This window comes from Symphodus melops, assembly GCF_947650265.1.
Source record: "Symphodus melops genome assembly, chromosome: 22".
In the NCBI taxonomy this organism is placed as follows: domain Eukaryota; kingdom Metazoa; phylum Chordata; class Actinopteri; order Labriformes; family Labridae; genus Symphodus; species Symphodus melops.
In genome coordinates, this window is record NC_136712.1 from 18,696,877 (window position 1) to 18,722,125 (window position 25,249).

Sequence of the window (25,249 nt, forward strand, 5' to 3'; positions counted from 1 at the left end):
CCCGGTCTGTCCCTGCCTCCCTTATCATGAGGAACCAGGGGCAGACCCAGTCCGGTCCAATCCCCGAGCTGCAGACTCTGTGCAGCCGGGACATTTTGAATAACAAAGGAAGTTGTGAGACAATGTGTTCCCTCCTCTGGTTTGGATTCTTTGCTAAACTGGTCCATGACTCAAGGCCGCAGGGTGAAGTCACATCGACCCCGATGCTGTTTGATGTCGGGAAAGGCCTGTTTGGATCCACGCTGTCAGCGCCTCCATCCACCAACATGTCATCTAAACCCAGGCTGAAGTTCAGCACGTCTGCAGAGCTGACGGATCGGACATGTTTAACAGGGGACACGAAGAAAGACTTAACTGCTGCCAAACTTTCCCCCAAAGCTTTTTTTTATTACGTGCAGTTTGACCCTGAAGACCTAAGAGCGAGAGTCTGTACCTCAACTGGTTTCAAAAAAAACCACCAAATTTATTTTTATTGAAAGGAAGAATATGTCCCTCCCCCCCGCCACTCGCTTCGCACAAAGGAGTGTCGCGCAATCGATTATCAAAATTGTCTTTTGCTCGAGCTGCAGTTCTGTGTCTGTGTTCTTCTTCTTCTCTCGAGTCCACGAGGGGAGGAGCCGGCCGTCCCGTCCATGTAAACACGGCTCTGACAACAACACAGCCAGCAGGACTCCAGCTTCTTGTGCTTATTTGAAAGTGGCGTACGCCGAAATGCGTAAGCTAAGGTTGATTTTGTCCGCCGTACTCCTTCGTGAGGTCGCGTGTATATAGCGGGATTGGCGGTGTGTTTCCGGAGGAGGGGGGAGGGGGCGTGGCCAAAACAGCAGTTTGTTTTGGTTTCCACTGGAGCTCAAGGGCGACACCTACTGGATCAAAAATGAGCACGTTCTTCCTTTAAATTTATAACACGACATATTTCAACCTCCTGGTTCAGAATCAGAATCGTTTTTAAGTACGTTTACACATACAAAAAACAAGGCTAAAATAAAAGTACTTAAATAAAATAAAATAAGAGAAGCAATTACTAATATATACAATAGAATTTAAAATATGTCAAATATAAAGAATAATAAAAAAATAAAATGTAATAAAAACACAAAATGTACAAAGGCTGCATGAAAGAAAATACATTTAAAGTCCAGTTTATTTATGTTCTTATCAGATAACATAAACATTGACCTCATGTCCAACTCTTGATAAGAATTAGTCACCAGATGAGAAAAGTCAAACAGAGCTATTTTATTTACTCAGCCAACATTCCTACAGATGAATCAGAACCTTAAATGAACCCTTCCTCCTTGTTTTTTTAAATGAGGCATATTCATGTGTTCCTCTCTCCATCCGTCTGTAATGGCGCTTTAATTTACTCTATGGAGGCTCACACTGCTCCAGCTGGCGTCGTGTTTGGCTTTTGGATTAAAGTCGGGGAGTTTGGCCGGATTGTCGCCCTGCAGGAGCCACCGAGGTTGACTCAGTCACTTGTGGCCATGACGACGCATATTCACAAACGTCCCAGGAATTGCTTTCAGGCCACTTTTCACCGTGCCTCCATTCAGCGCGCTCCAAATCTCTCCTGACTGACAGATTCTTCTCTGAATGCAAAATGAAACAACAACAAGAAGCACGTCCACTTTTTTTTTCAAAGACTTTGTTACCCTCATGCCGCTATTGTGCGTTTGCGAGCTCCACTGGCTGTTGTGAGGAAGTCTGGGTAAAAAAAAAAAAAAAAAACCCACAACAGGCGCGATAAGATCAGGGGTGTGGAGGTTTTCCGGGGTGTTTCCTTCCACTGGAACAGTTAGGAGTCATTAATAAAAAGTTTAGAGACGCAGCTTCAAAGATGAGACGTCAGGCGTGCAGATTGTCGTGTAATTGTGTGTGTGTGTGTGTGTGTGTGTGTGTGTGTGCGTGAGGATTAGGATCCTTGAGGCCTGAAGGTCTGATCACACTGTCTGTATTTACTCTTGTTGAATGGTTCAGTTTTTAAATGACACCTAAAGACACTGTTAGCGTCTGGATTCAAACACAGGCTGGATTTTAAAAAGCGTCTGAGTTGTAAGAGTGAAGCCATGTTGTGCGGAGGCTGTGGTCCTGCGGGTGGGCGGCTCGGGTTTGAGTCCTTTCCCACATGTCATTACATCACGCTCTCTCTCTCTGTGCTGTCTCTACAAAAAGCCCCAAAATAAATCTTTAAAGAAGTGCCATAAACCTGCATTTCTTCAAACGGCCAGCAGGGCGCGATCGAACTGATTTTAAAAAAGACGCAGAGGTTTAAAGGGAAAAAATAAGACAACTTGTAAATTGATTTTTTTCCCCTCAGTTAATATTCTCCTGATCAGCTGATGATCTCAATCTCTAGTTTCAAGTCTTCTCTAATACAGCATGACTCCATTTTGTATCGATGAACTCAGAGGGAGAAAATGATTGTGAATGTTCAGAGCACTTCTAACCCTGCACTCATCAAGTGTTGGATGCATCCAGAATAAAAAAAGAGTTTCTGATTTGGAAAATGCACGAGCGCCTGCTCGACTCAGACGCTGTGGAAAGGTTCGATGCCCAACTGGCCGACCTGACGTCACGCTCACGGAGACATGAAATCATGTGATACTTTTTATTCATTCACGTATCAAACATCGATGTTTGGCTGAAATAAAACCTGAAACAGAGACGTAGCGTCCACGCTCTTCCCAGAGTGAAAGCAAGTGAACGTCTCAGAAACTGAGATCTCCGAGGAGCACCTGAAGGCATCATTTAACTCCAGCTGCTTTATTTGTTGTACTCACCTGATTGGTGTCACCTGTGTCTGATTAGCCTCCCCAACACACACTATTTAACCTGCTCTGCTTCAGTCTGTGTGTGTTTAACATGTCAAAGCATCCTCACACGTCTCGTCTCGTCTGTGATCCGGCATCAACTATAACTGATTAATTTTTTTTTTTTTTGGGGGGGGGGGGTTCTGATTTATTTCCTGGGCTGCATAAAGTCAGTCAGAGAAATCGCCAAATAAAATGTGATAAGCTTGACTTTAAGACGTCCTCTTGTTACTTAAAGTCGCCTCTTATTGGACCAGCTGCTTTTAGAATAATTCTGGTCCATATCAGACTGAAACTTGAGGCCTGATTGGACCAGCACCGGCCCGGTTGTTGGTCTGAATAGTTAGTTGTCCAGACGCAGTATCAGGGTCCAGAAGCCCATTAATGTGTCCCTGCATGCACGACTGCCAGCAGCCGTCTTGATTCCTGCAGCTGGTTGGAGGAATGTCATGTTGGTTTTAGCGTTGGGAGAGCGGGTTTGATCCCGGAGCTCCTCACACATTTCACCCTCCATTAGCTCCGTGTGGCCGGGGCGCCGCTCCTCGCACAGCCAGCTGGATCCAGCACAGACGGACTGCAGCCACATCAGCGCTTCACTGAGCTGAGATCAGTGAGAAGATGACAGCTGGAGGGGGGAGGATGTGTTTCTGCTGTCGCTGGTCGGCCTGTCAGCCGAGGCTCACGAGGAGGAAGGATGTTCTTCATCCTCTTTGACTGCTGATCACAGACTTCTTTGTGTCCTCTGCAAGTTGTGCAGATGATCTTTGTACTGAGAAGAAAGCTTTGAAGTGTTCTGCACTCGGAGTAATAACAGCTCATACACTTTACCCTGAATGATTTTAGCGACATGCATACTTCCAGTTTAGCACCTCGTCAGGAGGAAGGTTGATTTATTTGATTCCTTCTGGCCTTTTCCACAATCTGAGGACCGTCAGCCTGCTGCGAACTGAATGACTGAAGTGAGGCGTGCAGACCTTTAACACAGAATACTGGATGTCACACCTGATGATACGGATTCAAGAGAGCCAGAAAATGTAAAAACCCTACGTCAAGTATTAAAACCTTTTTCATTCATCAAACTAACATGAAGATGTTTCGGAGCCCTTGGACGTCTTGGTCCAAAGTTTTTGTTCTCACTGTGTTTGTTGACTTTCTTTTATTTGAATTCTCCAAAACCAAAGAAGCTTCCACAGATTTTAATGATCCGAGACGAGACGTGTGTGTTAGTGTGTGTCCTCCCGGCATCGAGCCATGCACTGTACCCCCCCCCCCCCCCCCCCCCCCAATGAGGCGGGCATGCCAGGAATGTGAGAGTGCATTCTTCCTCGTACCCCCGAAAACTCCCCACCAGGAACCTCCTCAGCATCTCCTCCATCTCCCCCCCCCTCTGCCCCCCCCCCCCCCTCTGCCCCCCCCGTGCCTCCCCTCTCTCCTCACACAGACTCCTTCACTCTCACGTCTCCTCCTCACCCGCCTCCCACCTCGCTGCTTCTTCTCCCGTTCATCATAGCGTTCACAAATTCTCCCGTGGCGTGGTACCAATCGCACAAAGATAAGAGTGTAATCCTCCCGCCCTGCGCTGCATTTTTTCCATCCGCTCAGCGCAGATTTATTCTCCGGCTGTGAATCAATCGATTTGACTGATCGTTGTGAACTCTCAATCTCTCGTTCAGGATGCAGTTCACAGACGGTCGTCTTTAGAGCTCTGGGCGGATTTGAAGGAAAACATTTCAACGAGATAAACGAAGTCAAAACCACGAGAGACCATGACAAGACCAAGACATGTCGAGTCCAAAGACCAAAAACATCCCAGAAGAATCCTCCTCTGCTGTCATTATAACATCGAGGGGATGAACATCAAATGAATTAAAGTCATTCGTTCTTCTAATCGCAGTGAAAGAAGGAACAAATATCCAATCAGTGTTTTTGATTGGTGTTGATTTAAAACCAGTCCACCCAGTCTGAGAGCGGGCAGGAACAAGTGGAAAAGTGCTTTTCTGCTTTCGATTGAGAAACGACACCGAGTCCTTCAAAAAGGGACAAAAACACAGATTTCAAGTACGACAACTTGAACGTCAGGTTTTGGGTCAGAAGGTGAACGTGTGGATGAGCTGATGTTAGCACACATTTAATATCTGTGCGTTGTACACCGACTGCTCGCCAGCACCTTCTTTTTCCATCCTTGGTTTTGATTTCTTTTTCCTGACGTCACCTTTCCCAAACCTCTGCCCGAGTCCAGCAGGGAAATCTGCAGCTGTGAGGGTGGTGTGGGCTTTCCTGCAGACCGGGGGCTGTTGGATGGACACTGATGGAAGATCTAACCCTTTGAAGTGAAGGTTGCTCTGACTCTAAAAACGTGTGTTTTTATCCTGATTCGGTTATTTGTGTAAATTCCAGACTTAAATTCCCACTTTCATCCCGTGTGCTCCGGACAGATCAGGGATCAGACTCGAGCTGATTACGAGACTCTCTGGTGAAAACAACAAACCCATCTGTCAAAATACGCGTAAACACAATATGTCAAGCGTGTTGTGTGCCGAAGAACGCCGTCGTTTCTCTGACACTCACATTTATTCTTATTAGCTGCAGAGACGGGACGATGGGCGTCAGGTGTTTTCGGTGTTCGCCCCGTGGAGCCTGTGTGTGGGAGTCGGCCTGTCACGAGAGTAATGAGAGGACGCAGAGCACTCCACACCTTGTTATCAGAAGCCTGGTACCAAGTGGAGCTGCCTCTGGAGCCTTTAAGTACAGTGTGTGTGTGTGTGTGTGTGTGTGCAATCGTCTTTACCCTCTCAGAGTCGACCGGGTAGAACGAGGGGTCAAAGGTTAAGGAGCTGACGTAAGATAAGGAATGGAAGGGTGGAGGAGCCGTCTCCAGATGCGCAGCCTGAGAGGAAGCTATCGGGGCCGAGGAGCCTCGGAGGAATCAGAGACCGCAGGAGGTCGAGCTGCCAGACGGACACGTCTATCTCGCTGTCAGATAGAGCACGCCGGTTTATCTCAGGCTGCCGCTAACACGGCTACATCTCCGAGCGACACCAGAACCACGACACACGTCACTGTCGTCCGCCGTGTCGAAGGGAGAGCGAAGTTCGTCCAGTAGGATCTCTGCAGAGATGCATGTTGTTTCTCTCTCTGTGTTTGAAGCCAACAACAGACCTCGCTGACAACAACAACAACAGTCTCGTTTACAATATAAAACATGGAAGATGGCGGTTTGTCATCTTGACTGATTGAAGTGTTTAAAAGGCTTCGTCCACTTCATGATGAATAAGTCTACTGTATTAAATAGCGACAAGGCGCCATGTTTAAGGGAAGTTAGAGTGAGCGTTGTCTCTGCCTGGCGCTCGGTTGGTTGAAGGTGGCGATGCTTCAGGCCACACGGGGGGGGGGGGGGGGGGGGGGGGGGGGTAATGTGACGTATCAGCTGGTCATAGGTTGGTAACTGGGATGAGTGCTGATCCTGTACTACAGGGTGAATGGCTGTTTTCCTTTAAAGCATAAAAAACTCCATGTGTGTTTTTTTCCTCGGCTTATCACCGACTTGTTAAACTTTTATTTTGGGACTCAAATAACCAGAGTTAAAGTTGCAGTCTGAGCCGTGTAGCTGCTATTCATGGAGCGGTGTAAATGGAGCAGATGTCGGGGTGGATGTGACGGGAGGAAAAGGAAAAGGGTGGAGGTCTGCTGTCTTTGTTGGAAGCTGCTCCTCAAACAGAAGATCGATGTGTTTTTCTTTTCTTCCGAGACTGTGTGTCTATCCGTCTGTCTGTCAAAGGGATGTACGACACCGCAGCGTATTATTCACAGAGTCGAGGTGGGGGGGGGGGGGAGGGGGGGGCGCTCAGGAAACGGCCAACAGGAGCTTCCCGGGGAACAAGGCGAGGGGCGATCCCGTCTGTTCTATAGGAGGAAATGAGCCAGGTGGGCGTAGACCACTTCCAGCACAGAGGTGGGGCCACTCACAGGAAATATGACATTTTTACATTTACATTACATGTACGTTGAGGTATTTAGCTTACCAAGAGGGACTCGGGACAATAAAGTCAGAGATCGAACAAGATAACCACAAAGAATGGGAGGGAAGGGATGGGCCACAGATTAAACTGGGTTTTTTTTCTTTCCTGTGAGCCAAAAATGTGTTTTAACGGGAGCTGAAAGGCTTCTTACAGATGTCACAGATACAGATGTTCTGAGGGAGGAGCCAGACGCAGACTCTCTTAACAGGCTGAAATACTGAACACTTCAAACTAGGGCTGAAAAAGAGACTGCAGCTCCTCGAGTGGCCACTTGAGGCTTGCTCTAAAAGTGAGACGATCCTCATCAGGCCAAATATCATCATTTCAAATTTACCGCAGGATTACAAACATTTACCACCTTTTAGAAGACATTTTTGGGTTTACCCAAACGTTCTGATTTTAAGGCGTAAAGCGAGGGATGAGCTCTCTGTGGGAGAAAAAAAAAAAAAGAACAGGAACAAAGGGGAATCGGGTCACTGGCGGACATGATGGGGATTTTTGCAGAGGGCCCAAACAGACACATCATCCATCCACCGGTCAGACAGGGATTCAAACCAGCAACCTCCTCGCTGTGAGGGCTAAACCACTGCACTGTGCAGACTAATTTAAATTCAGGGGTAAAAACATAAGAACCTCTTTAATCTAAAATCACAGCTCACATTGTTCTGTATCTGTTCTGTTTGATCTCTAAAGCTTCTTTGTCCTCACTGATTTGTTCAAGGTCTGTTTTTTTTTTTCTTTGGCTGAATGTGAATGCTTGACCACAAGGGGGCAGTGTTTCTCAGTGAAGGTGCTTCTCTGTATGGAGTATCCAGCCTGGCTGTTTGATCTTCCTGTCTCCATGTGAGGATGGAGACATGAGCTTCACACCTGCTTTTTCAATGGGTGTGTATGTGACTTCCTGTGCTGCTGCAGCCAGCCTCTAGTGGACACTCCAGGTACTGCAGGATGTTACACTTCAGCATCGGCTTCACCGCTTGGTCTGAACCAGCGACTTACCAACCAGCTGCGTCGCCCCCTGCTGGTAGAGAAATCGTACCGGTGAAGAAAAGCTAAAAACACGAAGTCATGAAACTCGAAGATCACTTTTGAATTTTTATTCAAAGGATTTACATAACATTAAAGCACATGGTACATGTTGAGAACTTACAAAAAGAGCTGCATGATCTGATGAGAAATATCAACATGGCTTCCCTCGGTTCAAACAGAGAAGCCGTTCAAAAATAAGCGTACAATAACACATATCCTCAAACCCCGCCCACCCCGGACCCCACCCCACCCCGTCCTGTCCCGACCCGAAAAGAGGAAAATGCTTAAAAGCAAACACATTTAACACGCGCGCACGAAAAAGGATCCAACCACTAAATAATGTAATAATACGACTAGCCTTTAAAATAAAGCCTCAATTTCCCAGCTGCTTTGGATTCACTCCAGAACATTTGGTACCTCACAGCTAGAAACTACACCTTCTACTCAACAGGTAGTGATTTCTCTGTACACGCCTGTCCCTCCCCTCCGTCTGATCACAGATACCCCGCGGCGAGCGGCGGAGAATGGGCGGGGCCAGGAGCCGCTGCGTTCAGGCCTCGTCATGAGAACTGGATCTGCTGTACGGTGGGAATCTGAAACACACACACACACACACACACACACACACACACACACACACACACACACACACACACACACACACACACACACACACACACACACACACACACACACACACACACACACACACACAGGTTGGATATCACAGCGTTTATCATGGTTACATTCTTCTGTCAGAGCGGTGTCAGTCTGCCTGAAGCTGATTGGTCGGCTCTCTGGAGGCCTTCGGGGGGGGGGCGACTCGTGAACTTCTTGGTTTCACGTCGGGTGAGCAGCAGCAGACGTTTAGCGCCCTCTGCAGACTCATCTTGTGACAACACCAACCCACGTTTAGTTTGTGCATGCAGCCCTGTAACACTATCTGAGAGCTTTAAAAAAAAGGGGGGGGGGTCAAAGGTCAACTTTAAATAACCCGAGCTCCACGTTTCTGTTTACCGTGATGTCTTTTCTGAGAACCTTTAAATGCCTCCCATCCTAATCTGTGTTCATCAGCAGTGTAAAGACTACAAAGATGGAGGTCTCGGCTTTGAGTTGTAGAAAGAAGAAAGTCTCAGGTTGTTCAAAGTCAAAGTAAAAAGGAGATTTAAACGGGGAACACGGCGTGCGTTTTACCTGTTGATATGACGTGGTGTACACCATGACGTTCTGCTGCTGACCGTCCGCCGTGATGATCCCGGCGGGCAGAGGAGTCGCTGAGCAAACAACAGAAACCAGATCAGAACCTGCACGTCGACGACAAACACATTCAGCCCGTTCTACTTACTGAAGCTGTCCTCGGTCAGATCCTCCCCGAGACCGTCTCCCACGGAAACCCCCGGGATCCCCTTCTCCCCCTTCATGGCCTGAAGAAAGAAACACCACACGGAGAGGGGGGGGGGGGAGAGGGGGGGGGCACGTTTAAGCACAACGAACACAACGAGACCGCAGGCTGGTAGAAGCGTCCGACTCACCTCTCTGAACTTCTGCAGGTAAAGCTTCAGCGGCTCCACGTACATGTCGAAGCCCAGCGTGGACATGGCGAACAGGATGTCCTCGCCGTTGATGGTCTTCCTCTTCTCCTGGTGGCAGCGCTCGCTCGCCTCCGACGTGATGAAGCTGATGAACTCGCTCACGCACTCCTGCACGCACTCCTTGGCGTCTTTGGCGATCTGAGGGACGCAAACGACGGAGCGGGGGAAAAAAATGACTTCAGATTCTGAACGACTGAGCGGCCCTTTTTTAAAACAATGCTCGCCAACCTTTCCGGTCTGCGGGACGGCGTTCTTCATGATGCGAGCCACGTTGGCGATAGGAAGGTAGATGTCCTGCTCCCTGAAGTTCTCCTTTATTCCTCCATCGTCGGGGTCGTTCAGACTCTCGTCTGCGTCATCTACACAGAACAAACAAACACACAGATTCAGTCCAACGCCGCTCTGATGGCGAGCGTGTGACCACGATCAACACTGGAGCTGCTCCCCACCGTCTTGAGACTGAAGGACGTAATGACCCGAGGCCATGTACTCTCCAGCGATGCCCAGCTGGGAGGGGTCGGTGGTTGAGTTGTCTCCGTCCATCTGTAACACAAACCAGCGCTTTATTTACTTGAAGCTCGAGCAGCGAGCCTGCCGAGCCTGAACGATTATTTTACAGACAGGAAATGGACGCACGCCAAACTCAGCTCGCCGAGGAACGAGACAAACGCTTTCACTGAACTTCAAACGCAGCGCACGATATTTAAACACGATGAACTACAACTTAAGGTAACAATCGTTGGCGCATTTTAGAGATAAAATTAGCCGACAGTCACTCGACCTGCAACTAACGACTACTCTGATTGGTCGATGAGTCGATTGTTTGGATTGTGAAGATGTCAGGTGTGATTTTTTTCTAAAGGAGAGACGTCGACGTTTCCAATGCTCACATAACAGACGAGCTCTGATTACAAGCGAGGCTTGCTCTGTACATACCGCAGGCCATCCTGTTCTTATACAGGGGTGAAATTAAGTGGGCGGTCGAGCAAGTGAGGAGAGGGACTGTGACAGTGAGTCAGAGTGTGTGTGTGTGTGTGTGTGTGTGTGTGTGTGTGCGTGTGTGTGTCAGAGAAATCGGTAGCACTGAGCAATAAAAACAAGAATGTACTTTAGACTTTAAGGTTTGTGCGCCAATGAAATGTCCCCACTTGTCACGTGGGGTCCCGTGTGTGTGTGAGTGTGTGTGTGTGTGTGTGTGTGTGTGTGAGAGTGAGTGTGTGTGTGTGTGTGTGTGTGTGTGTGTGTGTGTGTGTGTGTGATGCTGCTGCAGAAGAGTAAAAGTGACGCAGGTGAAGTTAGCTACTGACCAACGCAGGTCACGCAGGTCAACGCTTTCAATCCTGAAATGTAAACACAACACATTAAACGGCTGTGGTGAAAACGTAGGAGACGGCCGACGCGCACGGCGGCAAATGTTGAAATATTAAAATCTGGAAGGTGAAACAATTTGATGAGAAACGCATATTTTAAAGAACTTAAAAGTATGTCATTGCATTTATGCATATACATATATATATATAAATAATAGTTGTGTCTTGGGATATAAATGTGTACATGTTATATAATCCTGATTTCACGCTCAAACTGTGTAAACTGAGATGATTATGGTATTATCTTGGTTGGTGAAGGATTGTAAGTAAGAAAGATTACATTAGTTTGGCCTTTAAAATAAGAGCTCAAATAAAGCATGAAGAATTAATACAGCTTAAATGAGAAGTGAGACATGGATTTATGTAAAGACAAAGAGAAGTTAAAATGCATTTAAGGTTTTAAAAGCTGTACAAAAAACATGTAGAAAATAGAGGAAACATTGCAAGAGAAGCTAATTGTGCAATAACATGTTCATACAGTCTAAACAGACTTACATCTTGTAGTTACTGGCTTTTTTTAATGCATATTTTTGTTTATATTTTTATCTAATTTAATTTTGAACTGTTATTTTTCTGTAGATGTCTGTGAGATGAATAAAGGAGTATATCATGTTGAAGCTGGATAGTTACATATATATTGTTTACACTGATAAAGAGTTTAATCTGCTCAGAAATAGAAAATAAATTAAAAAAATAAGTGTTTTGCTTTTTTCTGGTACCAAACTGGCAACCACAGTTGACCTCTTTACCCACGCGCCCCCCGACGTGTCTTTTCACGTGAACGCGCCATATTAAAATATTAACTTAATGTTTATTATGAGAGGTCGACGACAACAATAACACATGATATATACACCCGTGCGAGTTAGCCGCGGTGAGCTCCGTTTACCCGAGCTAAACATGCTAACGGAGGCTAACGCCACAAAGGGAGCTAGCATGCTGGGTGACTGGTTCAGGGTGCCGAACTGGACTGAAGCGGGTCAGCGGGGTCTACCTCCTGGAGATAAACTACTCAGACCCCTTAGTGACCCCTGAACACCTTTTCATTGTGAATCCAAAGTGTGTGGAGCCCGCGGAGGCCCGGTCTTTGTCCACAGAGAGAGAGAGAGAGAGAGGGGAAGAGATAGAGAAAGAGAGAGAGAGACGCGGGGCCGAAATGTGAAATAAAGATCTGTAAAGTTTCACCCGCCGGATACTTCCTGATGAGCAGCCCTCATTCACCCAGACAACAAATAAAAACAATCAGACGGAGACGGACATTTCCATTCGAGCTAACGACGAATCGGTTAGCAATCATTGGCCGGAGCCCGGCACAAACCTGCAATGAAGCCCTGGTTGGTTACCTTCCTCAGACGGCTGTTTGGTTGGACAGAAAATGGCTGCGAAAGGACCAGTCCCAGCGCGAAGCCACGACTGCAGTACCCCCAACGACCGCTAGGAGTGAGATGCCGCGTTCAGGTGCCCCTTTCGAGCTCCGACATCACAACTTCAGTGTAAAAACACCGAAAAAAGCAACGTTTCCATCCACTGATGAATGAATAACACGGATTGTGTGTGTTCAGTTAAGTGTAATTATGTGTTATTAGTTGCTAAAAAAATCAAATGTTGGAGTCTCTGATTAAAATCGTTACGAATAATTGCGAATTCCTATGTTGACCGTAGCTCCTGAACGCATCTCTTCTAGCCTACATTTTGCTATTTTACAGAAAACTTATCTGTCAACTTGTTTCTTCATATTGTGACTCCTGAAGTCACGCGAAGTGCTACATCGAGCTGTTTTAACTAACCGAGGCGAGTCGTGTTTTTAAAAAAAATATTCGTGCAGCTGCAAAATATATATATTTATTTTTTTTGACCAAAATAAGGTAAGCCGTGTTATTCTAAAGACATGCACACACTCTCCTGTTCGCACAGGCAAACACTCATTGATAACTGTGTCCACTTTGTAGGTGTGAATGCTTTTATAAGGTTTATTTTACTTTCCTCACATGGTAAGAATGCAGCAGCTGATTGAAATAAACACGGTAGTTTTAGGGTGTCACCACAAGATGTCGCTGTTTTACCTGCAAGCACGATGGAAACGTTTCTTTAATTAAGTAAAATCTCGCGAGTGTCTGAAGGTAATTGTGCTGATATTCAGCACAACACCTCCAACCTCCAGTGTGATGTTACTTTTCTTCAACAGCTGGACGAGCAGAAGATCACAAGATTATTAATACAGCATTAGTTTTTCACTAAAGCACTCAGAGTTCTTTCACTTATTTTATTGCATTCCTCTCTTTTTTTAATATACAATCTGTGTCCTTACGTCTGAACACATCCCATTGCTGCTCGCACATAAATGAAGTCCTGTTATAATCATTCTTTAGATTGCATGTTGTCAGTAAACACTGGCCGAGCTGACGTCATTCAGCCTGCAGTCAGCCGCTCAGGTCCAAAGTCCCTCCTCACCCAGGGTGTTTATGTCTCTCGTTTTCAGGCCTGGAGAATTCACCCCACGTCTGGACCTGCAGCAGTGAAACATGGAGCCACCTGCGGGGCCCTCACTGGGGCCTTATGACTACGACCTGCTGGTCATTGGCGGGGGGTCCGGAGGCCTGGCTGCAGCCAAGGTCAGTTCAGTTCTTACCTCACAGTCTGTGGATTTGACTCCTGATTGTGCGGCTGTTTCAGCGTTCTTAGCTTCCTTTGTTAAGTCTAATGGTGCATTCATGTGCTGACAGACACATCGGAAAAACGACTCTCCAAGTTGTGAAATGCATGTAAAGTGTAAAGTGCTGTAAAGTGTTTGATATCTGAGGAGAAGGAGGGAATCAAACAATCATAAGGTGTTCCTCGAGGCGTCCAGCTGTGACTGCTGCTGCTGCTGCTCCGAGACCACTTATTTATCTGCTCACTAATAAATGAGGTCATTACCATATTAATGAGCTGAATGCTGATAGGCTGATCTGTGAGCAGCTTTAGAGTGAGCTGAAGGGGGGCAGGAGCTGCGATTGTTGAGGAGGAGAGACACTCAACCTGTTTCAATATTTAATCTGTCTCCTGCTGGCGTGCTGTCTGACTCGTGGCTCTCATTTATTCTGTCTCTGTCAGGAAGCTGCAGGCTTGAGGAGGAAGGTGCTGATCCTTGACCTCGCCGCTCCCTCTCAGAGAGGCACCGAGAGAGGTGAGAGTTTAATACTCGGAGTCGTCTTCTTCTTCTGCAGCTTTATAGACGTGTCGGGCTTTAAACTCTGTGTTCCTAAAATAAAAAAGAATAAATTGACTGATTTAAATCCTGGGCTCTCTTATCTTCCACTTTCTTATTTTGCCTTTCCTGTCGTTTGCAATTCACTTTAAACATCTTCATTCTTAAGACCTTTCCTTGACCCTCCTCTCCTAACCTAATCCTTCCCTTTCTGATTCTTTCTCTCCTCCCCTCTTCTTCCCTTTTCTTACCACATCTTACCTTTCCTTTTCTTAAACTCATTTCCTTTCTTTCCTTTTCTCACTGGACTTTCCCTCTCGTTCTCTTTCCTTACCATTTTTTATTCCTTTCCTTTCCCTCTCCTTCAATAATTCCCCTTCCTTTTTTTTTTTTACCTTACATAACCTACCTAACCATTATTTCCCTTTTCCATCCTTCAGTACTCGGAGGTTCCAGTCTCAATGTCGACAGTGTCAGGAAGTTTCTGCAGCATTCGTCTCTTCTGGGAAAAGCCGTCCAAGACTCTGAGAAGTTTGGCTGGAAGTGTGAAGAGCATGGTAAATAAATAAAGTCATGAAGACGAATAACCTCCCTGATTAATGATCAAATGAAAACAAAAGGTACCAAGAGGGACAGCTTGAGTCATTGCAGCTGTAGAAATATTAATGTCTAAAGGATGGACGTCCTGCAGGGTCTCACAGCTGGACGGCGCTGGTGGAGGCGGTGGAGGAGCAGAGGAGGAGGAGCAGCGAGGAGCTGAGGAGGGAGCTGAAGATGTGTGGAGTCTTCTACCTGAATGCTCGAGGAGAGATCGTAGCTCCTCACACAGTGCAGGTAAATAAACCGTTTCACACCCCGCACGACTTCCAGGCTCAGTCCTCATCGGCCTGGAACAGGAGCACCCGGAAGTCTTCAGACCCCACAGCATCTGTGCCTTTCCTTTTCATAAATAAGTGCATGTCTCGGGTTTCTCTGATGTCTGTTGTTCACGGACCAAAGGACGGCAGGTTTGTAAGCGTTATTGTCTTTGTTCGATCAGGCCACAGAGGTGAGCGGGAGGACGAGGCGTCTGACCGCAGAGACGCTGGTGGTCTCTACCGGAGACAGACCTCAGTACCCGGATGTTCCTGGAGCTGCAGAGTTCTGCATCACCAGGTGAGTCTGAGTCCAGCTGCGCCTCCTCCTCCTCCTCCTCCTCCTCCTCTGCAGCAGCAGCAGCAGCAGAAGTCTGAGTTACAATCCCTCTCTCCTCTCGCATCCCAGTGACGACCTGCTCTCCATGCCCCGCCCCCCAGGTCGGACCCTGGTGGTGGGCCGTTCAGCAGAGGGGCTGGAGTGCGCCGGCTTCCTGCTCGGCCTCGGCGTGCCGGTCAGCGTCTTGCTGCGGCCCGACCTGCTGCAGGGCTTCGATCAGAAAACGGCTCAGAAGATAGAAAACCACATGCTCGTGAGCGGAGTGCACTTCCTGTCTCACCGCTCGCTCCTCAAGGTACCGAGGGAGATTTAGACTTTATGAAAACGACGTGCTGGCGTGTTTTGAAGTCACACGGCTTTGTGTTGGTCTCAGGTGGAGCAGACTGAAGGCAGCAGTGATGACTCCTCGTCAGGTACGTCCTCCCAGATAAGAACATTCACTCAGTCCTTCTTCTTTTACGTCCCCCCCCCCCCCCCTTACCTTTCTTTGTGTTTATAGTTGATATTAAATGTTAAACTTCTTCAGCTTAGAGGACCCAGGTCCTTGTCTGTGATTTAAACCAGCATCCCTTCGATGACATGCTGCTGTTTCAAAGCTGAAATATCTCGTCCCTTTCTTTTCCGATTCCTCAGAAACTCTGCAGCCGGTTTCCAGGAAGACACTCCGAGTGACCTTCATCACTAAGGACGGTCAAAGGGAACAAGAAGACTTTGATACAGTAGGTCCTCTGTGCTCTGAATGAGAGCAGCCTGCACTCTGAGAGTGAACTCTGCTCACACGTCTGTGTGCCTGCAGGTGCTGCTCGCTGTGGGAAAGAGCGCCTCGACCAGCGACGTCGGGCTGGAGAGAGTCGGGGTTCAGTGCAGACAGGAGTGAGTTTCATGTGTCCACTTTGATTTTGTCTTCATCTTATCCTGGGCAGGTTTTGATTAAAGGTGTGTGTGTGTGTGTGTGTGTGTGTATAGCACTGGTCGGATCCTGGTGAATGAGAGGGATCAGACCAGTGTTGATCATATTTATGCCATCGGATCGGTGCAGCATGGACGCCCCTCCACCACAGGCCTCTCGGTGCATGCTGGGACGCTGCTGGCCCGTCGACTCTACAGAGGAGACAACATCCTGGTACACCGTTTATTAACAGTTGTGTTTCTTATTGTTAGTTTAGATCTGACACAATATATGTGCAAAGTCGAACTGGATGTCTCCGGCTGTGAGCTGCACACGTGAACATCCAGGTCAGAGTCGTCCTCCTTCCTCTCTGGAGTGAAGATGTGAAAACAGCTTCAGAGTCCAAACTAAAGAGAGCCCAGGTTTGAAGTTATGAAAAGCATTCAGCTTTGTGTGATTTCTCTTTTTTCGCACAGTGTGATTACACCAACGTGCCCACGGCTGTGCTCACTCCTCTGGAGTTCGCCGCATGTGGTCTCTCAGAGGAGAGCGCCAATCTGACGTTTGGAGCAGACAGCGTCGAGGTAAACTCGCAGCACACAAACGCTCACCTGGGCGACATATCCATGTTTTCAAACTAAAATATCATTAACATGGATATAGTTTATGTTGTATGAAGCTAACATTATACACGTCCTCTGTGGAGCTGTCTGCTCCTCCCCCCCCTCTCTCTCTCTTCACCCTGCTCCCCCCCTCTCTCTCTCTCTTCACCCTGCTCACCCCCTCTCTCTCTCTCTCTTCACCCTGCTCCCCCCCCCTCTCTCTCTCTTCACCCTGCTCCCCCCCCACTCTCTCTCTCTCTTCACCCTGCTCCCCCCCCCTCTCTCTCTCTTCACCCTGCTCCCCCCCTCTCTCTCTCTCTTCACTCTGCTCACCCCTCTCTCTCTCACTCTCTCTCTCTCTTCACCCTGCTCACCCCTCTCTCTCTCTCTCTCTTCACCCTGCTCCCCCCCCACTCTCTCTCTCTCTTCACCCTGCTCCCCCCCCCTCTCTCTCTCTTCACCCTGCTCACCCCCTCTCTCTCTCTCTTCACCCTGCTCCCCCCCTCTCTCTCTCTCTCTCTTCACCCTGCTCACCCCCTCTCTCTCTCTCTCTTCACCCTGCTCACCCCTCTCTCTCTCACTCTCTCTCTCTCTTCACCCTGCTCCCCCCTCTCTCTCTCTCTTCACCCTGCTCACCCCCTCTCTCTCTCTCTCTTCACCCTGCTCCCCCCCTCTCTCTCTCTCTTCACCCTGCTCCCCCCCCACTCTCTCTCTCTCTTCACCCTGCTCCCCCCCCCTCTCTCTCTCTTCACCCTGCTCCCCCCCTCTCTCTCTCTCTTCACCCTGCTCACCCCTCTCTCTCTCACTCTCTCTCTCTCTTCACCCTGCTCACCCCTCTCACTCTCTCTCTCTCTTCACCCTGCTCACCCCCTCTCTCTCTCTCTTCACCCTGCTCCCCCCCCTCTCTCTCTCTCTCTTCACCCTGCTCACTCCCTCTCTCTCTCTCTCTTCACCCTGCTCACCCCTCTCTCTCTCACTCTCTCTCTCTCTTCACCCTGCTCCCCCCTCTCTCTCTCTCTTCACCCTGCTCCCCCCCTCTCTCTCTCTCTTCACCCTGCTCCCCCCCCTCTCTCTCTCTCTTCACCCTGCCCCCCCCTCTCTCTCTCTTCACCCTGCTCCCCCCCCTCTCTCTCTCTCTTCACCCTGCTCCCCCCCTCTCTCTCTCTCTCTTCACCCTGCTCCCCCCCCCCTCTCTCTCTCTCTCTCTCTCTCTCTCTCTGTCTCTCTCTCTCTCTCTCTCTCTCTCTCTCTCTCTCTAACAAAACACACAGCTGTGTTTGTGTTGCAGAGAAATAATTAATTTCACAAACACGTAGTTTATTTTCATGTTCATAAACGTTTAACGTGTGCAACTGACTGTTGATATAAGACATCGATATATATCGAGTATCGCCACTCAGCCGCGCTCTCACCTCCATGACCATGTGTGTTACTTAAAGAGGATTCATGGTCCAACATGTCTGCCCTGTTTGCAGGTGTATCACAGCTACTACTGGCCTCTGGAGTGGGAGCTTCCTGCCCGGAATAAAAACTCCTGCTACGTCAAGGTCGTCTGCCACATCCCTGACAAGGCCCGTCTTTCTCCACTTCTCTTCTTCATGTTTTTAAATGTCGGATGATGTGACACGTGTCTCTTGTGTTGATTGACTGTAATGGACTTTTGTACATCTGTTGATGACACAACACACACAGTTGTCGGCATAATGCCCCGGATGTGGTTTCCTGCTGTTCTGAGCGGGAGGGCGAGACGTATCGGAGCAAAGCATGGAGCACAGTTGTAGGACACGCCCACCAGGGGCAGCTCTTTCAAGGACACGCCCACTCAGAAGCTTGCTCAAATTTCCCGTGCGAGTGCAAACAGAGCTGGCCAATCAGAGGAAGTCGGGCTTGTGGGGAGGCGGGGCTTTAAAGAAACGAAGCGTTCCAGGCGGAGGATGAAAGGAGGGATTTTAGTGACGCCAGAATCCGATCAATAATCAGGTTTTTGAGCTGCAGATCTCACAAAGTAACTCAACACTGTTGGTGTCCCAGACTGACATCACAAATGTGAAGAGTCAAATATGTCTCCTCCAAACGCAGTCTCAAACTTTACGATAAATGCCGATATCGTGCATATTTGGCCTTCACGTTTCCAGCGTGAGAATCGATGAAGGACAGGGATTTTATTTAATCTGGATCAACTGTTTATTGCACATTGCTGCAGAGCTGATGATTCGATCTCACTGAATCTCACACAGACATGCAGACCTCAGCTGAAACCTGCAGGTTTACTACCTGGACATATTTAGTCATAATGCGGCAGAGTATTCATCCTCCGACCTCTGAGTTCATTTTTAGCTCCGTCCCTGCCGAGCTGCTGATGAGCGTGTTCAGCGTTCTCAGCTCATCAGCACTAAGGGTCAGTGTGTAAATGAGCGTTAACGTGAACCCTCAGATGTTTTATGGGCTCTTTACTCACCGTCCTGATCGAGATGCACGGCGGGAACATGAAGGCAGACTTTTAATACCTCTTTGTTTTAGTGTGGAGGCTAAAAGTCAGTCTGGAAGGTCGGATTCAAACTCGCTCATCGTTTGCTCGCTGAGTCTAGAACTTTGCATTCTGCCCTGTGTGTGTGTGTGTGTGTGTGTGAGTGTGTGTGTGTGTGTGTGTGTGTGTGTGTGTGTGTTTTGAAAGGATAAAACAATTAAAATAGAAAGAAATAAAATAACAAACAAATACAAGTAATTTGTCCATGGTAGTTTCAGACTACAGAGCTACTCATGACGTAGTGTGAAAGGTTTCTGTGAAACATTTTTTTTTGTAGCTGATTATTTATTTTTTTATTTAACCAGGAAAGAAAAACTCATTGAGATTTAAAAAAACGTCTTTTTCACGAGTGTCCTGGACAGATTAGAGGTTTAGAAAGAGCCGAAGGTCCTACAGGTGAGTGGGACCGACAGGACTTGATTATCGATATCATCCGTTTGTCACTCTCTCGTCTCGAAGAAAAAATAAAACACTGATTATTCGACTCCTTCACTGGAGGCAAAGACTCCCTCCCCATCCAGAGGGAGAAATCCTTCTGATCCTGCTGCAGGTCAATCAAACATTCAATAACATGATGTAGCTCCATGCAGTTTCCTCGTCTGTGTAAATGTCCTTAAAAACAGCCTGATTCTGATTGTAGTGCTCGGTGTCCACAGGAGCGAGTGGTCGGTCTCCACGTCTTGGGCCCGAACGCTGGCGACATCCTCCAAGGCTTCGCTGCTGCGATGAAATGTGGTCTCACTAAGGAGCAGCTGGACGCCACAGTGGGCATCCAGCCCGGGTCGGCGCAGGTTGGTGTTTCATTTAAGGGCTATTAATGCTGCTTCGGACACTTATTGATTCCCCCTTCTCACTAATGATATCAGTTGGTGCTCGCCGGCTTGATTTGCTGTCCCGGGCTGTTTTCAGTCTCCGCGCTGAGAGCTCAGTTTTGAGCGATGGTCGTTGAAAGAGCTCAGCAGTCTGAGGTCAACGCAGGAGCAGCACATTCAAATGAGTTTCCTCCGTCTGAATAATTCATAACAACGCTCATGTGTGGAGTCTGACCTCGCAGAACACGAGCAGGTTAATGCTCCACATCTTCTAACTTAATCAATCCAGCATTCAATGATGTGTTAAGTAAAGGTCGCTGGTCCCGGCGATGAGAGGGGGCGGGGCTGGAGATATTGATCAGTGGCTGCCTGTCGGACGGATTGATCGTCCTGCAGGGAAACGATCCTGTGATTATGAAACCGTCTGTCGACTGAATGATTACCAAGTTAGATAGCACCGGATTCAAAGCCGTGCCGCCCACTTTCCAGGACTTCAGTCTCTGTACGTGGGGGGGTCAACGCTCAAACCCCGAGGCTTAGACGGCGCCCCCACTTTCAGAACTTTGTTCAACCTGTACACATGTTCCTAACCTTCTCAACGTTAGCAGGAGAGTCTCCTCACGTGTCCGTCCTCCTCCTCTCTGCTCAGGTGCTGACCTCGCTGAGCCAAACCCAGCGCATGTCTGAGGCCTTGTTGATCAGGGGCAACTGCTGAGGTTAGGCCCCCCCCGCCCCCCCCTCAGCCTGCAGCGCGACGGCAGCAGGATGGACACCCGGACCGTCTGATGACGTCCTCGTCTGAAGCCTGAGCCACAGGCGGGCGAGGACCGATGATCTGCTGCCGTGTGTGCGTGCTGCTTTTTCAGCTTTGTGTGCATTTTGTATGAATGGTGTGCTTGGAGGATTACTTTGAAATATACAGTACTTTTAATGCATTTTAATGGTTCTTAACTATAAAGCAGAGAAGAGGCTCCCTGAGGTTCTGGCCCGGTAAGCTCTGGCTGAGTTTTTAAAGGCTGCAGGAGAACGATAAGACTCTGGGGTTTGATGCATTTGCATGCAGTGGAAGCTCAGACTTCTACGCTGTGTTTTTATTGCTCCGGTTGAGCCTCGGGGGGTTTTACAGCTTTAATTTCATGTAATGAACTCGACGGGGATTATGGAATTACCCAAATTAATAGTGTTTATCTGTGAATTCTGGCTTTAATGATGCACATGGTGCGCGTGTTGCGACATTAGGCCAGAGTTCCTGACGCCGCCTCTTGTTTGCTTTCTCTCTTTTATATTCTCTCTCTGATTCGGCGCCGCCAAGCGAAGCAGCGCCCTTCAAACAACTGTTGAATATTCATGCGGAGTCATTAAGTGAAGTGTCTCGTACAAATGAATGCAAGGACAGGAGTGCGGGTATTTAAAATAGCATGCAGCTGACCCTCCGCTCTGCATCCTGCATTTAAATCAGAAAATGTTCATCTGCGAGAGAGTGACATGGGTGCCCCCGCCCCCCCCCCCCCCCCCCCCCCCCCCCCACACACACACACACACACACACACACACAAAGGGCATCATTCTCATTCTCTGGGTGACTTCGAGCTTTTTCACGAGTGCGCACGCCTCCATCCGTTCCATGTTAATGTTGTGCTTTCTGTGTCGCTTCCCGACGGACACTGCAGCTACCACATGCAAATGTAGCCTCCAGACCGCCTTCTGATTGGCTCCCCCCGCAGAGCGGCGTGTGTAAGGAAGACACATCCCTTGATTAGAACAAGTGCACAGGACCGTGTCTCCTCTGGCGTGTGCCTGGGAACGCCATGAGAGCATCATTCGATCAAAGCAGACGAGCTTCTGTGACTTTGCGCAAGTTTCACAGAGAGGTTAAGATGCTGCAGAGAGGTCCATCTGTCACTTCCTGCTGATCTCAGCTGACCTCTGTGCAGTACGAGCGGCTACCACTAGATGGCACTGCAGCTGTACGTGGAGGAGGGGAATGCACTTCGTATTGCAAAAGAAACAAAGATGTGTTGGCTCTTTTCTTCTGCTACCATAATGGCGACAAGTGAACGATTTACATCAGGTTAGAAACACGAGCAGCTCGACACTCTCCTCTGTGTTTCATCATCTTCAGAGAGCCAAACAAGGGCACAGCACTCTGCAAAAAATCTTCATTTTTAAAAGACAGAAAGTTCATGCAAAACCAGACTGCTGCTGATGAGACATCAGCTGAGAGTGTTGGTGCTCAGAGAGAGAGAGAGAGAGAGAGAGAGAGAGCAGCTTATACAGATGTATTTATTTACCACCGTCGCTGCCACTGTTCCTTCTATCATCAGTGTCCCAGATAATGTTTGTGACTCAAAGTGGAGATACACCAGTTTCTCTAAGGAGACAACTAATAAACTAACTAACTCTTATTTCTGGATGTTTGTTCCAGACTCAAAACAAACAGAACTGGAAGGACATTTATTTTTTAATCTGACTAATATTGCTGTGTTGTTGATGTATCTACCTGTCTGCTCCAAATAAACAAAATCTCAGTGTTTGAATAAATGTTCATGTAAAAAGTAACCCCAGTCATTTAAAAGCTTTCAGAATTATTCCCACTTTTTTTATGCTAATTTGTGAACATTTAAATAAAACAGCTGTTCATGTTGACTTGTTCTTCTAATGTGTTTTGTACTTGATGCCGTCGTTTGGTTTTTTTTAATTTGAAGAAATAAATCTCCAATCTGCTGATTCAAGAGGTGTGAAAATCTGTTTTGATTTTTTAAAAAGAAGTGATACATGAAAAAACACTCCGATCTGTAATTGAAGTAAAATGTCATTGAATAGTAGGACATGCGTTTGAATTCAGGCTGTCTTTGATTGTGTTTATCCTGACCACGTGCACGGATCGCTTGATGTCATTCACCTGATGATGGACACGCCCACCCTCTCAGCCACACCTGTGACAGTGACCCCCTCTGCTGATCTGGACAGGCTGGAGCTGGCTCCTGATATGAAGACTTGTGAGGCTTCTGAAGCTCGAATATGAGAGTCTGTTTTTGATTTTCGGTGCTTGGAGTTGTTTGCTTCTAAATGATTGTCCACGAGTCAAACCTCTCCTCTTATTGGCTGTATGCATTTTTAAACTCGGGACGTTTTCAGTTCACTGTCTGAATTCAGATTAGCATTTTTTGTTCATATTTGGAGTTCTACAGGATGTTAAACTTGAAGCTGAAGCAAAAGCACAGAAAACCGGAAGCTACGTGCATCAACCTAAAGTGATAAAGCAGCTATTAAAGCAACTGAAACTTTCATTTGCAGCTGTTCGCAAAGCTTGAGCAGAAGCGCACATCTGGACGCGCTCATTTCCTCCAAACGCGGGTGCCAACACGCCGTCTCTCTCCTCCCCCCCTCCTGCTTCCCAGCAGTGGTACGCTCCGTGTTGGATGCGTTCAGCTCATTGACCGGGCAGACAATCCTCATCAGTACCAGCAGAGCGCACGGACCCTCCAACAAACCGGCCCTTCGTTCCCCCCACAGCGCGAGCGCCCTGCAGCCTGCAGCCTGTCCGTCCTCCCCGACATGAAACAGACTCTGAGCGAACTCATGAGGATGAGCAGGATATGCCGGATGGTTTTTGCCACCTGTTTGGGATCCTTTATTCTGGTCATCTTTTATTTCCAAAGTATGTTCCAACCAGGTAGGATCCGCTCCTTTCTTTTCACTCGGGTGTGTGTGTGTGTGTGTGTGTGTGTGTGTGTGTGTGTGGCATCTTGCCTCCTGGCATGTGGACACATCGATCTCCTCTCTGTACAGTATCGCAGCTGATGAATAATGAATAGTGGTGCTGTGAAGGAGTACACGGTCTTTAATCGATCTGTTCGGAGGCGCGTTCACGCGTCTTTGGGTTGATTGTCTTGTTGCGCTTTTGTCCGGTCTTTGTCGCGTGGTCCTGTGTCTGTATAGAAGAGTGTTTCTTGAGCATTTGGGTGTGTTTGGATGTGAGCAAGCCAGCTCCACGCGCTCGCTCGCGTCTTACTCTCAGCTGACAAGTGGCATGGAGAAGGCGAGGGAGGCTTTTTTGTGTCTCGTAGCTTTCTGGCGATGGGATCGGGTGGAGAGTGGGGTTTGGCAACGTGGGCACTCGCAGGCTGAAGCGATCCACACAGAGGTTCCGAGACAAAGACAGAGCTGTAATGGGGAAATCAATTTGTAGTCCTTATCTAAAAATAAATCCTCTTTAGGGAGCGTTTAGGATCGATGTCCTCTCTTATCCGCGCGCGTTAAGAGACGCGTTAAATAATTCATCACACAATAAAGAAAATCCTCTTCATGCCAGCAGGGGGTCCCGGGGGAGAATTTGCATCACATTATGTTGAAGAAGTAGATCTGATATGTTGCTTTGCCAAACCCCCTCCCCTGGTTTAAATGAATCACCGCCCCCCTGGACGTGAGAGCCGCGCGGCGTACAGCAGCGTTTCTGTGCGTTCGGACGCGCAGAGGAGGAGCGCAGCGGTGTTGACTCAGTGCTGCTGAACTACAGTACAACAGGTTTACTGTACGGTGCAAAAAGGGGAAAAAATGTCTCTGGGTGTTTGCTTTCCATGAACAGAAACTGAATCATTCCCGAGCAGAGATGATAATCCCATAATGCTGCAGCTGGAGACAGAGAGTCTGACGGCTCAGAGGAGGATCCTATAGACATGTAACATCTTTAATGGGTTTATGATACAGCAGGTTCCAGTCATTTGATATCTCGCAGCTTGCATAGATGTTTTAACAGAGGACATCCGGGGCTGTTAGACACATGTATAGACACAGAAGCCTTAAAGATAAAACAGAGTGATTGATGCGGCTGCAGGGACAACAGAGATGAAACATGAGATACTGGAGCTGTGTGCGCCACTATGACATCTCAGCACTCATTCTGTCACCTCTCAGATCAGGAGACATTTCTCTCCGTGAGTCAACACTGTTTCTGCATGGCCTCCATGAACACACAGATGTTCTTAACGCAATCCAATGTGATGCTGCACCAACTGATGAGTTAATTCACACCACGCGGAAACTTTGTTTTCTGCTCCTCCGTTCTGATCACTCATTAATATTTGGAAGAGGTTTCAGAGCTCTTTGAGCAGCTGCTCCGGAGCACGCTCAGCCCGTCTGTACTGGTCGACATTGGCTTTGCTGCAGACTCCACCTGTTTGTGTTTGTGTTTGGAATTAAACGTTATTAGAAT

At 47.9% G+C, this 25,249-nt stretch overlaps 3 protein-coding genes across 9 annotated transcripts in view; 2 read left to right on the top strand and 1 right to left on the bottom strand.

The window, feature by feature from the left end:
* Positions 1-7,914: 7,914 nt before the first annotated feature.
* Positions 7,915-12,250, bottom strand: nfyba (nuclear transcription factor Y, beta a). 4 transcript variants are annotated; one of them, XM_079335423.1, is made up of 7 exons: positions 12,167-12,250; positions 9,903-9,996; positions 9,682-9,812; positions 9,394-9,591; positions 9,207-9,285; positions 9,056-9,135; positions 7,915-8,454 (listed from the first exon to the last, which is right to left on the bottom strand). In XM_079335423.1, the coding sequence occupies exons 2-7, from the start codon at positions 9,994-9,996 to the stop codon at positions 8,422-8,424; spliced, it is 615 nt and encodes a 204-aa protein (XP_079191549.1). In that variant the 5' UTR covers positions 12,167-12,250; the 3' UTR covers positions 7,915-8,421. The 4 variants fall into 4 exon arrangements, with proteins under 4 accessions (XP_079191549.1, XP_079191546.1, XP_079191547.1 ...); XM_079335420.1 differs by having other exon boundaries at positions 12,142-12,243; XM_079335421.1 differs by lacking the exon at positions 12,167-12,250 and adding an exon at positions 12,009-12,134.
* Positions 12,164-22,761, top strand: LOC306818036 (thioredoxin reductase 1, cytoplasmic-like). 3 transcript variants are annotated; one of them, XM_079335394.1, is made up of 15 exons: positions 12,164-12,281; positions 13,303-13,435; positions 13,917-13,989; positions 14,451-14,567; positions 14,702-14,844; positions 15,050-15,165; positions 15,274-15,499; positions 15,578-15,617; positions 15,838-15,923; positions 16,001-16,077; positions 16,171-16,327; positions 16,570-16,677; positions 18,171-18,266; positions 19,879-20,013; positions 20,684-22,761. In XM_079335394.1, exons 2-15 carry the CDS (start codon positions 13,346-13,348, stop codon positions 20,747-20,749), a joined length of 1,530 nt encoding a protein of 509 aa, XP_079191520.1. In that variant the 5' UTR covers positions 12,164-12,281; positions 13,303-13,345; the 3' UTR covers positions 20,750-22,761. The 3 variants fall into 3 exon arrangements, with proteins under 3 accessions (XP_079191520.1, XP_079191522.1, XP_079191521.1); XM_079335396.1 differs by having other exon boundaries at positions 12,245-12,316; positions 13,279-13,435; XM_079335395.1 differs by lacking the exon at positions 12,164-12,281 and adding an exon at positions 12,362-12,688.
* Positions 22,762-23,119: 358 nt separating this feature from the next.
* chst11 (carbohydrate (chondroitin 4) sulfotransferase 11) overlaps positions 23,120-25,249 on the top strand; it is a 77,630-nt gene continuing 75,500 nt past the window's right edge. The window contains exon 1 of one of the 2 annotated variants that reach the window (XM_079335408.1): positions 23,120-23,710. In XM_079335408.1, the coding sequence (XP_079191534.1) occupies positions 23,593-23,710 (118 nt within the window). In that variant the 5' untranslated portion in view covers positions 23,120-23,592. The remainder of the gene's footprint in view (positions 23,711-25,249) is intronic. The other variant, XM_079335409.1, reaches the window with a different exon arrangement.